Below are 14,851 nucleotides of genomic sequence, written 5' to 3'. Positions count from 1 at the left end.
TCTGAGAAAAACTCACTCGCGTCTCAGGCTGCGCCCCCGAGACCCCACTTTTGATCAAGGCAGAAGGGCCCGCGGGCCCTGTAGGAAGCCTTGAACTAGTCCCTTGACGAGGCAAGAGCCCTACTGAAGAAGGAACACTTTTAACCCGTTCCTGTCTCCTCTCCAATGGTGCGCTTTCCTCCCCCTCTTTCTGCTGCCCTTCTCCAGAGCGCTTTGTGCAAGTGCTTGGGCCTGTCGCCGAAAGCCAGCTTGGCAGCCACCAGGCACACCTGACAGGTCGGGTCATGTTAAGTGGCAGAGGTGGAGAGAGGGAGAGAGAGAGGGAACCGAACAAACAGAGTGGTTAGACAAGCCACGAATAGTCCGTGACTCAGCTCCCTGAGTGTATTACTGGTTTCATTTAGGGATGTTGGGTAGCTGGTTGGGGCGAGGGGTGTCCAGCTTTTCCTTTACGCGCAGCGCCATCAAGGACGGGGCGAGGGTGGTGGTGGCGGATAAGAGGGGAGAGGATCCAAGCGCAGCCAGCAGACTCCGAGGGTGCTGGCGGGGGAGGAAAATGGGTGGCGCCCTCCCCTCCAGCTACCCTCGACGAGACCTGCCTTTCCTAAACAAAGCTGTGCTGGCTTCCATGAACGCTACGTCTAAGTAAGTACAACGCAGAGCTGACCTCTGCGTCGTCTCGTGGGTAGGAATCCAAGGCGCGCGTCCCGAGGAGAATCCGCGCCTTCGCCAGAACAGCTTAGCAGGTTTGCGCGGAAGTTAAGTCCAAAGCTATACAACAGGAATTACTCCTGTGCAAGTGTGCGCGCAGGATTTTTCAAGAGTGTGTGTGTCTGTGTTTGTTTTGTCTGCCTGAAGAATCCCGTGCCTCTACTGCCTGCACGGCTGTTTTTCTTTTCTTTTCTTTTTAAAAAAAGATCTTCTTGAGAAGAGCTGTTAATTGCTCTCTCGTTTTAATTGTTCCCCAGAAGGCATTTTCCCTCTTCTGGAATATCGCCCCCCCTCCCGCTAAATATCAATAACATGTGTGCACTAAAGACAACTACTTGCAAATGGGCTTCGTGATCATTAGCATATATTTGCATAATGCCGCCGTCAAACAAATGCCGTAAGCAGCAAGCAAACAAAAACACGAACTCTGGAGAGCTGATTTGCTAAACGTGCCGTGGACTGAAATTAATAAAGAAAGAAAAGAAAAGAAAAGGGGGGAAGTAAGGAAGCGGGAGAGGAAGGGGGGACAGCAAAAAAAGTGAGAAGAGATTCCAGATTTAATAGATTGACGGTTTAGAATCAAATAGCGTGTTTGTACGCTTAATTGGAATAACATACATTTCGGAATTACGGTGCACATCTCTGCCTTGACCAGGAAGAGACTTACAGCAATCTTAAAATCTCTGGCATCCCCAGGAAGGGCCAGGAGAGACCCCTGTCTGAAATCCTGGAGAGCCTGCCAGTCAGTGTAGGCAATACTGAGATAGATAGACCTGGCTCGGTATAAGGCTGCGTCCCTTATTCAGAGGCCAGAATGGTCCACAGTGCCCTTTCTATCTGCATGGAACATTTGCGGCACCACCCAGCCAGCGCGAATTGCTCATAAGGCCCATTGGCTTCAATGGGAAGATTGCTGAACAAAGTGCTTAAGTTTTCCTGGACCGTGCCTCTTGTTTGTAACGTGCACGGTTTCTCCCGTGCGTGCCCTCGCAGTGCAGCTGACAGTATGCAAATTTCATGCAAGAAACAGCATGCTTCTTCAGAAGTTGCCTTATTGCAAAGATAACCTTTTCACTGATAGCAGCTGGGGAAAATCATAGGTTTGAATTAATCTGCCTGCAAGTCCACTACAACTTTCACTATATAACCCACGATTAAAAAGCCTTATTCGCTACCTGCCATCCATGTTTGTCTGTCCACCCAGCCATCTCTCCGCTGTTTATAGTCCCCACAAACAAGGGAATTGATCAGCGACATATATTTGAATTAAGACGCACTAAATCGATGACAGATCCATATCACGCTGCGTTTAACAAGAGTTGTACACGGAGGCCAGGACATAACTCCCAAACTATTATTCAGGTTTGGAACTCCCCCTCCCCGCGCCCCATTTAAGTCATTACATTTCGGAAATTCAGTTATAACTCAATATATTTTTCATACTTAAAAAAACCCAAATCCTGTTTCGAAAGAAATTTGCATTTCATTCGAAAACTATCTATCAGGCAACCCTTTTTTTAAAAAAAGACCCCCATACTGTAGCCTTCCCCAAAAAAATATAAATTGATGAGCAATCAAGCTTCAAAATGAATTTGGAAACACGTTGATGCCCTGCGGAGCCGGCTTTGGGGGCAAAATAATAATAATAGTGAGTTGCATCACACTGGTATGTTTATGTTTGTGTTTGAACTTTGTACGGTGTCTGTAAAGCTGCAATCCTAAACACACTAGGGAGTAAGACCCATTGAAGGCAGTGGGTCTTACTCCAGAGAAAACAGGCGCGAGGTTGCACGAGGCGAAAAGAGGACGTGAAGCTCGCATGTTAATAGTTGGGTTGCAAGATCTCTTTATGGAAACCCCTGAAATAATGTATCAAACGCCTGACCGCCTGCGCGATGCGCTAACTCGGCGACCTAAAGGCTAGTTGGAGAGCTGTTGGCGATTTCCACGTGGTCCCTAACAGAAAGATTTCCCCCCTCTCTCATATTCTCCATCTCTCTCTCTCTCTCTCTCTTTTAACTTAAAAATGGGGAATGCGTCTGACTGCATGTACTCCGAGGGCTGAAATTGGCTCACCTCGTCTCCGCCTGTTTCAAATTAGGCGCAGAACTACTGGAAAGACGCGTTGCCAAAAAGTCAGCCTTTACCATGCAGTGCGGCGTGTTGAACCAAGTGCTAGCGCCGCCCCAAGAGCTTTTCGGTGCTATTTCAGGCGCTGCTACTTTGCATTATGGAAATACTACTGCCTATTTCTGTTCCAGGACTTGCTCCCGCTGCGGCGACTAAGTTTTGTTCAGCTTTGCCGGTCGCGAAAAGAAGGAAGGCGACGTCCCTCCTCCTTTATTTTCAGAGCTGAAAGCTCAGTCCCACCCACACCCCGCTTTTCTGGCGCATTTGATTCTTTTTTTTTTAAAAAAAAGGAAATGTGCAGCTGTTTGCCGCTCCATTCGTAAATTCAGTTAATTTGTAATAGGTCCCCAAGTTTTCAAGAGAATCCACACATCTATTTAAATTAATGGACTTGTACCAAATGAGGAGGGGTGGGGAAAACGCACGGATTCGGATCGGGGCGCCAACCTCTACCCCTGCTCCGGTTCGATCCGCAAGTGTACATTTCTCAGCATCCTACAGACCCAGCCGGCATCCTCGCAGGAAACGTCCACGCGAAATTTCCCCCGAGGACTGTACACCTGTTCCTCAAATAAGTCCCAGCAGCTCAAAGGCAGGCTTTCCTCCCAGAGCGCTGGCGTGCAGGAGCGTACACCGGGATTTAGGGTTTTCCTGTGTAAACAAGACGGAAAGTTCAGGAAAACGGTGGAGGCGGGAGTGTTGGAAGGAGAGAGAAGAATCCTACAAAAGTAAGGATGGCGCATCCTGAGGATTCATTCTATCAGCCACGTTTTTAAAAAGAGAACGAACTGACTGATCTATTTTTAGGCTTCATTGAGATGGAGAAGCGGATCTGACGTCTCCTGCGAGACTCAGCCGTTTGAAATGAGCCCCCCCCCCAACTAATTCTTTTTACACCAGCTTATGGGAGCAGTTATTTCTATTACTTAGGGAAATGAATCGTTGTAGTTCTTTCTACACAGTCGCGAAGAAACTCTCATGAAGCATTTCTTGCGTATCTTGACTACCGCAGTCGTGTCTCGGCGTTTAAGGAAACAGCTTATTTTCACATCTATTCTGAAGCCAGTAATAATTGTAACTGCACCAAAATATCTCCTTCCAATCGACGCTTCGGTCCTAAGCACATGTGCTGGAGAGGAAGAGTCAATGAAAGCAACGGGACTTTCATATGCGCTTGTATATGAATTACACAGCTCCCCCTCCACTTGTTGAGTTTGTATTTATTTGTGCGATTTACTTCCATACAATTCATTTAGGGTACATTTATTTTAGGGCGTTTAGGACGCTCGCCTTGCATACTGAGTCTACCTATAAATAGTTACAAACAAGCTTACAGTCTGGTGGGTGCCATCGCAGCCCTAGGCTCCAAGTCCTAAACATAGACACATAGAATCATAGCGTTGGAAGGGACCCCAGGGTCATCTAGTCCAACCCTCGGCTATACAGGAATGTCAACTCGATTCTACACGGCAGACGGCCATCCAACCTTTGCTTAAAAGCCTCCCAAGTGCCTTATGTCCTTCTCACGGAGGTGTAAAGTATGTCATTACCAATTATCATGGGTTGTTGTACCAAGGATTCTTTTTCACACGAGCAAATGCCCTCCCGGTGTGTTTTTAAGTTCGGGCGCAAACACTCTTTAAAACTTGCAGCTGATGTGCCCGCAAGAACAAAGTTATGCCGACTCGCAGTAGGCAGTGGAAGCCTCGTTTGCAAAGCGGTTTCAGGCTGGGCAAAAAGTTGCGGCAGCTCCTCACTGAACAGCTCACTCTTAATCTCAGGGTCGTGAGTTCGAGTCCCACGCTGGGCGAAAGATTCCTGCGTTTCAGGGGGGGGGGGTTGGACTAGATGACCCTGGGGTCCCTTCCAACTCTACAATTCTATCCCAGGTGACTGGGAAGCAGCAACTCTCCTCTGCGCGCCCGAGCGAGATCCGGGCTGCCTTCCCTGACAGTTTCCAAGCAAGCGTGCCGCCGCGTGTTTCCCCCTGGCACGCCGCTCGCTTGGCACTCCCTCTGCGGCTGGGCGCTAACTTTTTTCCCTTCTTCCTTCCTTTCAGCAAGTGCAACTTTTTTGGGGGGGGAGGGAGAAACGCGCGCGAGAGCGAGAAAAGGGGCGTCGGGGGGTGGGGAGAGCGAGCGAGAGCGCGAAAGCAGACAAGAGCGCGAGGGCGGTTCCCCGCTGAGCGCCCGGCCTGAATGGGAGCCAATCGCGCTGGCCTGGCCTCTGCCAATCACCGGCCTCCCTCCAATCCCACCCGCGCACATTTCCAAACTCTGGTTCCCAACCGCGCCGCTCAAATGTGCCGAGCGCTCTGCCAATCGCTGGAGGCCAGAGCGGGGAGAGGATGGCAGCAGCAGCCGAGTTGGGAAACGGAGCAGACAAAAGAAGTTAAAGAGCCGCTTAATCGCTCCATGTTTGGCAAGGCGGCGGCGCTGGCCACGGCGGCAGCAACAGCCTCGGCGGCGGCGGCAAGCAGGGGGAGGAAGGCCACCGCCCCCTCGGGGCCGGCCCAGGCGACCCCCTCGCGCCTGGATGGGCCCCGGGGCTGCGGCGCCATGGAGCCCGCGCTGAGTTGCAAGAGGAGCCCCAGCCTGCGCTTGGCCGACCTGGCCGCATTGCATGGCGTCGGCGTCGGAGGAGGCAGCAGCGCCACCAGCGGTGGCGGCTTCCAGCCCTTGCACCCGGGGGACCTGGGCTCCTCGGACCCGGCTGCCGCGGCCCCCTTCGGGCCGGAGCACGTGGCGTCGGGGGCGCTCAAGTTGAGCCCGGCCGGCGCCGAGGCCGCCTTCGCCTCGTCGTCGCAGGCGGGCGCCAACGGCGCGGCCGGCAGCCCCTCGTACGCGGCGCCGCGGCGGGCCGAGCGGCCTCTGCAGCAGCACCCGGCCAGCTCGCCCATGTTCATCTCGTCGGCGGGCACCTACGGCGCCGGCGGCGAGCAGCCTCACGCCGCCGCCTTCCCGGGGCTGCACGACCACCCGGCGGGCCCGTCCGGAGGCCACCACCCGCTCAACGGGCAGATGCGGCTGGGGCTGGCCGTGGCTGCGGCTGCCGCGGCGGCTGCCGAGTTCTACGGGCGCGTGGAGCCCTTCCGCCCTTCGTCCGTGGCGGCCGCCGCCGCGGCCTCCGAAGCATCCTACGGCGCCGCGCCGCAAGGCTACCCGGTCAACTTGGCGGCGGCCGTCCTGCAACAGGCGCCAGCGCCTCCCGCACATGCGCACCACGCGCCTCCCCACCATCACCACCCTGCGGGCGCCTCCTCCGCCGCTGCCGCCGCAGCCTTCCTGCGCTACATGCGGCAGCCCATCAAGCAAGAGCTGATCTGCAAGTGGATCGAGGCCGAGGCGGCCGCGCCGCCCTGCTCGCAGACCTACAGCACCATGCACGAGCTGGTCAATCACGTCACGGTGGAGCACGTCGGCGGGCCCGAGCAGAGCAGCCACGTGTGCTTCTGGGAGGAGTGTCCCCGCGAAGGGAAGCCCTTCAAGGCCAAGTACAAGCTCATCAACCACATCCGCGTGCACACGGGCGAGAAGCCCTTCCCGTGCCCCTTCCCCGGCTGCGGGAAGGTCTTCGCGCGCTCCGAGAACCTCAAGATCCACAAAAGGACGCACACAGGTGGGTGGCACGACAGGAGCGCGCGCCTTTCTCCGGCGCGCGGTTCTGGCATCTTTTCTCTACCCCCTCCTTCCTCTATCTCCTACGTACCCTCAGACGTGTGACGTTTGTCATGAATAAGTAATTCCACCAGCTCTTTGGGGCTGCAGCGGGAGAGAGAGGTCTTCCTTGATATGTCTGAGTTGTCTGTGTATGCGTGGTTTGGGAATGGCTGGCGGGTCTTCTGCGTTGTGCCCGCCGCGGTTTTGTTGAGAGTGAGGAAGGCTTCCTAGCGCCACAGAATTCCTCAGCAGGCAAACTCAGAGCTCTGTGGATAGCTAGGAGCTCCCACGAAAGCGGGAAGAACGGAGGAGTCCCACGAAGGCCTGCGGTGTGCCCAGCAGGAGTGCCAGTTTGGCCCCGCGACCGTGGTCCTGGCGACGAAATCTATGGGTGCCAGGCCAGGCCCCTTCATGGTGAATTTTGTGGGTGCTCGGGCACCAGGGGCCCAGGGAGCCGGCACCTAAGGTGGCCAGTACTCCTCCTCTTAGGAAGTGGAAAGAAAGGGCAACCCCCAAACTTTATTCTGGTCAATTCACTTTTCAAAAAGTTTCTCCTATGGTTTTATTTGTTCTGGTTTTTATATATATATATATATATGAAGGAGAGGGTCAGGGGATTTGATCATGTTGTTTCTCAAGAGGGGGTACTTTTCAAATGAGACCACCAATATTTTACTTTCCCTGGGGGGAGTTTTTCTCCCTTAGTTGTTTTGGGGGAAGTGATAGGCAAGGGATTTTAAAAGATATGTTGTTGGTTTAAAGGTGTGTTTCGATGGAGGGAGCGCTGCTATAGCGATTCGGAATAGTGCTTTTGAGAACAAATGGGAAGGGAAGGCGACGCGGGTGTGCCTTTGTGCGTGTCTCCGCCAGACTAGCCATTTCAATGAAGTTCCGTTTATGGCGCTGTATCTTTTACAGCTTGGTTTTGATTTGCCCCTGGCCTTTTGGCTTCACTTAAAAGGCGGTTGGGATTTATAGTTGCGTGTAGACAGATATTATCCACCGGAGGCTGCTTATAGGGAAGGGGGGGCAAAGGCCGGAGGGGGCTCCACCTAATTGTTTTCATGATTTATTGTGTGTTGTTGCAAAAAAAAAAAAAAAAGGAAAAGGAAAGGGGGGTGGCGAGGCGGACAAGGTGCAACGCGCTGTTCAAACTCCCATGCAAATAGCCCCTGGCGGCAAAAGCTATCGATTTTTAGATGGTGAATCCGCAGGGTTGAGCCCATCTGTGCGAGCCCTGAACACCCCCCTCCCACGCAGCCCCGGGGAGTGGGGGGGTGGATCTGTCCTGTCCTGCAAGCGAAGAGGAGCGCGGTGCTTTTAGGCCTTGGAGGCCGCGTCTGCTGTGGAAGGGCCTTACTGGGAATTTTGCAGCCTCTCCTAAAGATGCTTGCAACTTGCAAGGGCTGGTTCGCCTGCAGTGGTCGTAGGGCAGCTGCTCCCGCACGGGGGAAATCCTGCTGGTGCTCTGGGAGGAGGGGCAAGAAGAAAGCCTCGCGAGGGCTTTCCAGCTCGTCCTTCCATTCACACAGCTCCTTTTCCAGCTGAAGAACTCCGATGTTCGGCTCATCTCGCCCTCGCCCGCTTGAGGCTGCCCACATAGTGCCCTTGCTACTGCCGCTGGGAAGAAGATCCGAATTTGGTTCCTTTTGGCCGAGGCTCCTGCAGGTGGGGGAATAGCTGGACCCCCAACGCCCCTCCTGACTGGTGCCCGTCGGTCGGATGGGGATCCGAAGCCAGCCCGATCCCCACCGCCTGTTGCAGACAAAAGACCCACGACTGAAGATCCGGAGGGGCCGAGGAGCACCGCAGAAAGCTGCTCGGTGTTTTTTCTGCAGTATTGCAGGGGCACATGGTTGCAAAACGCTTCTGCACGGTTTGCAAGATCCGGGCCCGGTAGGGAACTCTTTCCACGGCCACGTGCTGGCACGGAAGCCCTGGCCAGGGAACTCGAGTTGACTGTACCATAAGCATCTCCATTGCCCGTTAACAGCCCCATTTTCCCCTCTTGCGGGCGAGGGCAAAACGACTCCCCGGAAGCCGTGGAGAGCGGTTTCAGGAGCCCTTTCCCCTTCTCTCCAGGAGGTTCCTCCTGCCCAACCGAGGGGTCCCTGATTCCCAGGCCCGGGAGGAAAAATGTTCCGCCTCCCGCTTCATTTGGCGCAGCCGAACAAGACGCTCCGGAGCAACCTCGGCATTTCTGTGCGTAATTTTGCAATCTCGCGCCCTTGGTTTCTTCTCGCTCTCCTACAGGCTTCTCCTCTAAGACCGGAATAGGTTCGTTAACGTAGGAAATCTGAAGTGTGAACCGGAGTTTCAAGATCAAGGATCGTATGTTTGGGTTTAAGAAGCAAATGAGTTTTCCTCTTCCCCCCCTTTTTTTGTTCTGTTTGGTTGAGAACGAGTTGAGCTCCCAATTGGGGGGGGGGATCTCCCTGCGCTTGGCTTTCGTGTGGTTGGTTTTGTTTTTAAAGATAGCCGGCGGCTTGTCTCTTGATCGATCCCGCAAGTTGTTGCCTCCATGAGCCCTGATCCGCTTGCGCGGTTTGTGGAAACGGGCCGCCGACCTCGCTTCGAATTAGTAGGTGGTGAAGTTTCCTTTCTCGGCGCGCGAAAGGGAGCGAGCAACCTTTTCCTCAGCAAGAACCGTTGCTTTTCGACTGCGCATCTCTGGGCTTAAAACCGAGATAATCTGCAAATGGTTAAACTCTGACGTGAACCTTTCGTCAGAGACAAGACCAAAATAAACATCAGGATGGCATGGGCATCTCGCTTCGGGATGTATGAGCATAGCAACCATGGCAACCCTTGAAAATCGGTCCTCTTCCCAAAACCTAGTGCTGCTGGCCTTAATTAAATATATATATTAAAAAATAGAGTCGACCCAAGTTAAAAGCAGACAAATCTGGTTAGCGATTGCTGAAACAGGTTCTAGACAGACAAACGCACATGCAAACCCAATTATGCCATATTTTGAAGAGCAAGAAATAAGACACATTTTCTGGCTTCTACTTTTAACTATGGACACCTATGACCACTATCATTTTTAAAAAGAGAATGTGTCCTGGAAAAAGAGGACATATAGTAACCCTAAAATGCTTTCCTTAAATAAATAGCAAAACCCCAACCTTCTGTCTCAGGATATTTCAGCTGAAAGGACAACACTGGGCTATGTTGACCAGAATGATCCAAAACACAGTTACTTGGAAGTAACTGAGCTCAGTGGCCTTACTTGCTGTGGAGTGAATAGGCTTGGCACTGAGGTTTTGATCTTTTACCTTTTTCATGTACACAGAATCTTTATCCCATTTTATAACAACAACATTTAGTTGGAAATGCTTTTGAGACTTCTGAAAGGCTGTATAATTTCTGTTCAGTTGCCACATATCACCAGGAGACATTTTCTGGTTGAAATAATGCATTTGTGATTGAAGTTGGGATCTGTCTGTATTTACACAGGAAAAGGAATGCCATAAATTAAACCTTCTGCCTTTCCCAAAAAGGAGAAGATAGATGCTGTTTTCACCAGTAAAACAACAAAGGTCAATATCCTACATGTGCTTACCTAGAAGCCAAGTGGAACTGTGTAGTATTTCTGAGTAAACACGCTCAAGATTTAGTTGGATGAAAATACTGAATTACCTTGTTGACTAGGAAACACGTATTAATATTGGGGTGCACTCCTGATGTCTTATTTGAGAGTCTATAAATAAAATCCATATTTTTGCATATTTTTGGCTCCATGTATGGATGGGATTATTATTTTTTTAAATCCCTTTTTGAAATAAAGTAACGCTAAACCCATGTCCACTTGTGGCAGCAGAAATTATTCCTGCCTTTTTGCTTCCAGAACCTTGGAAAATAATTGTAAACCTAGAATTGCATTACACCTTGGAGCCAGTGAGATATGCCAGAAGGAAAGGCCCTGAGGATGGCTTTCGCAACCACCCTTAAGGTGCACATTAAACCTATTTAAACAGATTCACCATCTTATTTCGAAGCATAAACTAGTCCTAGGTAAAGAGATCTTGGCCAGCTCACTGCTCATGGAGTGGGTAGCTTTCTCAATAATGAGCAAGCTGTAAAAAGCTAAGAATGTCGGAGAAGGGAGGGGAAGAGAGGGTGGCCCTCTTTGAGAGCCTGATCTGTTGACAATGGTTTAAAAAAAAGGAAAAGAGAGCAATGCATTTAAACAGGTGCTACTTTTATTTTAGAAAAAGGGGGATCTCCTCTTGCAAACCACAAGGGAAGGGATTAGGACAATATGGGTTTGTCTGGAGATAAAGCCATATCCGTGTATGGACGTGTAAGCCCCTACTTTAATCCATCATTTAAATTTTTCATTTGCAAGAGAAATATGGGCATGGAATAAGGAGAGACATTCCCATTGTCCTGGATATGTTTATCTGAATGTCATGATCACAGTTTAGAAAATATTCTTTAACATTGTGGACTACATTTTTGAGCAAATGTAAACCTGCTCACTCTCTTTGTGTAGTAATAATAATAATAATAATGATTGAAAAGTTAAGCTATTGGAGGGATGGTAAAGACTGGAGTCAAATTTATCTGCTGAGTCTTTGTTTTGCAATCCTCTCTAGTCCCTGTCTCCCCTGTTCCTGTGTTTGGTTTGACATGTAAATTCAAAGTTTGGGGATTTCTTCCTTTCCTTTCACAAAGAGGTCCATTATGGATGTTTTTCTCTTTCAGGAGAGAAGCCTTTTAAATGTGAATTTGATGGCTGCGACAGGAAGTTTGCCAATAGCAGTGACAGAAAGAAACACTCTCATGTCCACACCAGTGACAAGCCATATTTCTGCAAAGTCAGAGGCTGTGACAAGTCTTACACACATCCGAGCTCCTTGCGCAAGCACATGAAGATCCATTGCAAATCCCCGCCGCCTTCTCCTACCCCAGGATCTCATGGCTACCAACCCACGGGGACACCACTGGGTGCCCCTCTGTCCCCTCTCCAGGACTCTGGCAGGGGCCGCCCTGTCAACCTTTCTCCTCAGGTCACCAATCTCAATGAATGGTATGTGTGCCAGGCCACTGGGGCCCCAAACCACCTCCATACGCCATCCAGTAATGCCACATCTTCTGAGGAGGAAGAGAACGAGGAAGAAATTTATAGGAACTCTGAGACAAGAACTATTCATTAGAACTGGGAGGGAGGCAGAACTTTGAAGATGGCACGATCATGCCATCTTGGTTAATTTGGGCTATTTATTCAGTATTATGAAACCCTATGGTGTTTGTAACATGTAACTAATTTAATTAAGACATTGGACTTGTGTGTGTCTCTCTTTTTTAATTAAAAAGAATAATCTTTTTTAAAAAAGCAAACCACCAAGCCGGACTGTAACAGTAATCCATTGTGCATCCCTACCCTACCCTATGTTTATGGAAGACGTCAGAGGAGTTCGTCTTTGTGTTGCTTGATCTTCAGTGTATGCACTGCCAGGTTGACAGTTCTGTGTGATAGTTTTCCCAAAATAAAAGCAGGAGGAATGTGGCTTATGAATGTAACTGGGAAGCTAATGGGCTTTCTCTGTGCCAGGAGTGGATTCCTTAAGCTTGTCCACCAATTTTTGAAAAGGCACGTTCTTCAATCTAGGCCTCTATCCCACAGCCATCACCTCTGAAACTGCCAACTGGTTTCTTGCATCCAAGTACTGTATATGTACGTGTACGATAATGTATAGGTACAGTTCACTGCCTCTGAAATCTTAAGTCCTCAAAATCTCAAAACGGAATGCTGAAACGTAGACCTTGGGTTGCAGTTTGCATCGCGCTAAAACCAATGTTGAAATTCACCATCACAAGATTCAAGGTGGCACCTTTACAGAGCAGTGCTAAATTTGCTTATATGGAAGATCAGTCCATTGTTTTAAATGGAACTCGCTTCCAAGTAAATACGCTGGGTGGGTGAGAGAGGAGTCACAATCCTAGTTGTGTAGGATTTCACAAATGCTATTGAGCAAGGGGGGTTGGGTTTTGTTAGGTTTTATTTCTTTAGCCATCTTATCCTAAACATGCTTACTCGGAAGAAAGTTGCACTGAAGGGGCTTACTTCCAATAAGAATACTTAAGAACAGTACTGTTAGGCAGTATCTTATACACACTGGTGTGACTGTAAGTCCCATTGAATTCAATAGGACTTCTGAGTAGACCTCCACATGATTGCACTGTTAATGTCTCAATTATTTTAATTTTCCTTTCCTTTCCTTTTTTTTAATGTCTTTCTAAGCTCTAACCCTGAAAGGGGAGGGAATTAAATCAGTTGCTATGATTATTGTTGTTTAACACATTCAACGAATTGTGCTCTAAAGACATTTGTCCCACTGGTTTCAGTGTTACTTATTAGTATGTGTCTTAGCAGGACTGTTTAATGGTTTTTCCTTGTCATAGGAGTGTCGCTAAATGAGATCTATCTTTATATGCGATATAGCAGAGGCCATGAGTCTAAACACGCTTCCTTGCAAGCCAGTCACATTGAATCAGAGTAAATTGGATTTATGAGTAAGCATATTTGGGAATGAAGCCCAGCCTATAGTGTTAGGTCAAAAGTGCTGTGAACTTCACAGCTGTTACTATGTCAAAGTCTCCCTGTTGAAAGAGTTATGATGCTAAGAGTGACACATGACTTTCTGGAAGATACTATATTTTACTGATCCAGCTTAACACCCTTGCATGCGCAAAAGGTTTCATAAATTACTTCTCTCTATATTTTTTTCAGCATCTGCAATCCTGTTTCTTATGCGGTGTGCCATTGACCAAAGTGCACTGGGGAAAGCAAATTGTCATAAATGTAAAAATGGAGGGAGGGGGATGCTGAGTAGATTACCTTTGGCCTAGCTGCCAAGCTATTATAGAGTGAGGTCATGGAATGCTGACAATTTCTGATGCAGTTGGTACGACATATTTCACGTGTAAAATGCTGGTTCATCATAAACACCCTACAGATAATCTAAAGAGCACTAATTTATCCTCTGAGACCACTGAATAAGTAACCAGTCACCAACCCATTACCAGGGCTTGTAGAAATGTGTGGGGATTTTTTGTGTCTTGTGTGCTGTGATACATAGTCTTGTCATTGTTATAACTTGTATGTGGAAGTCATCTATTTTGTACAGCGGAATTAATTTATTTTTTTATTTTTAGATATCAACTTCTTTCTTATTTCTTTTTAAAGAGTACAGAGCACACCAAAGAAGAATATTATTAATTTTGGTGATAGGTTGTCTATGATTCTGTGGTTGTTTTTCTGGGGGGTGGGGGAAAGTCCTTATATTTTCAAGTTACTTGAATGAACAATGTAATGTGAAAACAGGTCCTTCCTGCATGTCTCCTGTGCAGTGTGTTGGTGATTCAATATAGTTTATAGAGATATTTGTTTCTTAGTACAGTGCATGGTGCTGTCCATCTGGAAGCCTTTAAATGTCCTGATCATATTGTTACATGAACAGAAAAAGGACATTCATTTTAATATCTATATCTATAAATATATAAATGAGAACTTGAATACAAACCACTTCTTAAAATTGTTTATTTGAATTGCATTCCTTTTCTCCTTCAAAACCCATTTGAATAATAAGGAAAAACTATCATGAAGTAAGACATGGACTTTTAAAGGATAATTTATGTTTTGGTGAGCTTTTTTATAAAAAAAATTCCTGAATTAAAAAAATGTTTAATTTATACACTTTGTTCCCCTCCTACCAAATAGATTGCACTATCCATTACTACAGCTTCATGTTTTGTTTAATGTGGAATTAATGCCTTCACGGAAATGCATTTGCTGGGAAGTAAGTATTTGGTTTCAATAGACTTACTTCCATGTAAATGGGATTTTCATTTTGGAGTACCAGGAGCAACATACTGTTTGTCTGCTGTGCCACTGCTTTTCCTCATATTTTTAAAACATGCAATACCTCCTTCATATCTGTAAACCTGGTCATAAGAAAGCAAGAATGGTTAAAGTAAAATTTTAAAAAAATATCTTATTTTTTACTTGTGCTTTATTGTTGGGGGACAAATTATGATAACAGAGTGGCTTACAGAGTGCTCAGTTAGGAATTCAGTGATTGCCCCATCTTTGAAAGAAAAATAATTGTAACGGAAATCATTAAGTACAAAACAACCTTCTCACTTATTTTATAGGTGTGCTTATATATTGCATGAGAAATTTGGTACAAATGGTTTTGCTCATCCAAATCATGTTTAGTGGAAGTTGGTCTTGCTTGTAAGCAGTCTAAAGAAATCTACCAGAATCTGAAGACTAGTCTCCTTATTGATAAATTATAGGACATGGTTAAACCACATACATGAGGGTGTGGCAAAGTTCATTC

The 14,851-nt window shown here is 48.1% G+C and overlaps 1 protein-coding gene across 1 annotated transcript; it reads left to right on the top strand.

The window, feature by feature from the left end:
- Positions 1–5,039: 5,039 nt before the first annotated feature.
- Positions 5,040–14,671, top strand: ZIC5 (Zic family member 5; the record flags this gene model as incomplete). Its single annotated transcript, XM_081198404.1, has 2 exons — positions 5,040–6,459; positions 11,211–14,671. The coding sequence occupies 2 exons, from the start codon at positions 5,040–5,042 to the stop codon at positions 11,660–11,662; spliced, it is 1,872 nt and encodes a 623-aa protein (XP_081054530.1). The 3' UTR covers positions 11,663–14,671.
- Between the last annotated feature and the right edge of the window lie 180 nt (positions 14,672–14,851).

This window comes from Podarcis bocagei (genome assembly GCF_964188305.1).
Source record: "Podarcis bocagei genome assembly, chromosome: 6".
Lineage (NCBI taxonomy): Eukaryota > Metazoa > Chordata > Lepidosauria > Squamata > Lacertidae > Podarcis > Podarcis bocagei.
Note: the sequence above shows the minus strand (reverse complement) of the source record. Positions and strands in the feature narration are given on the sequence as shown.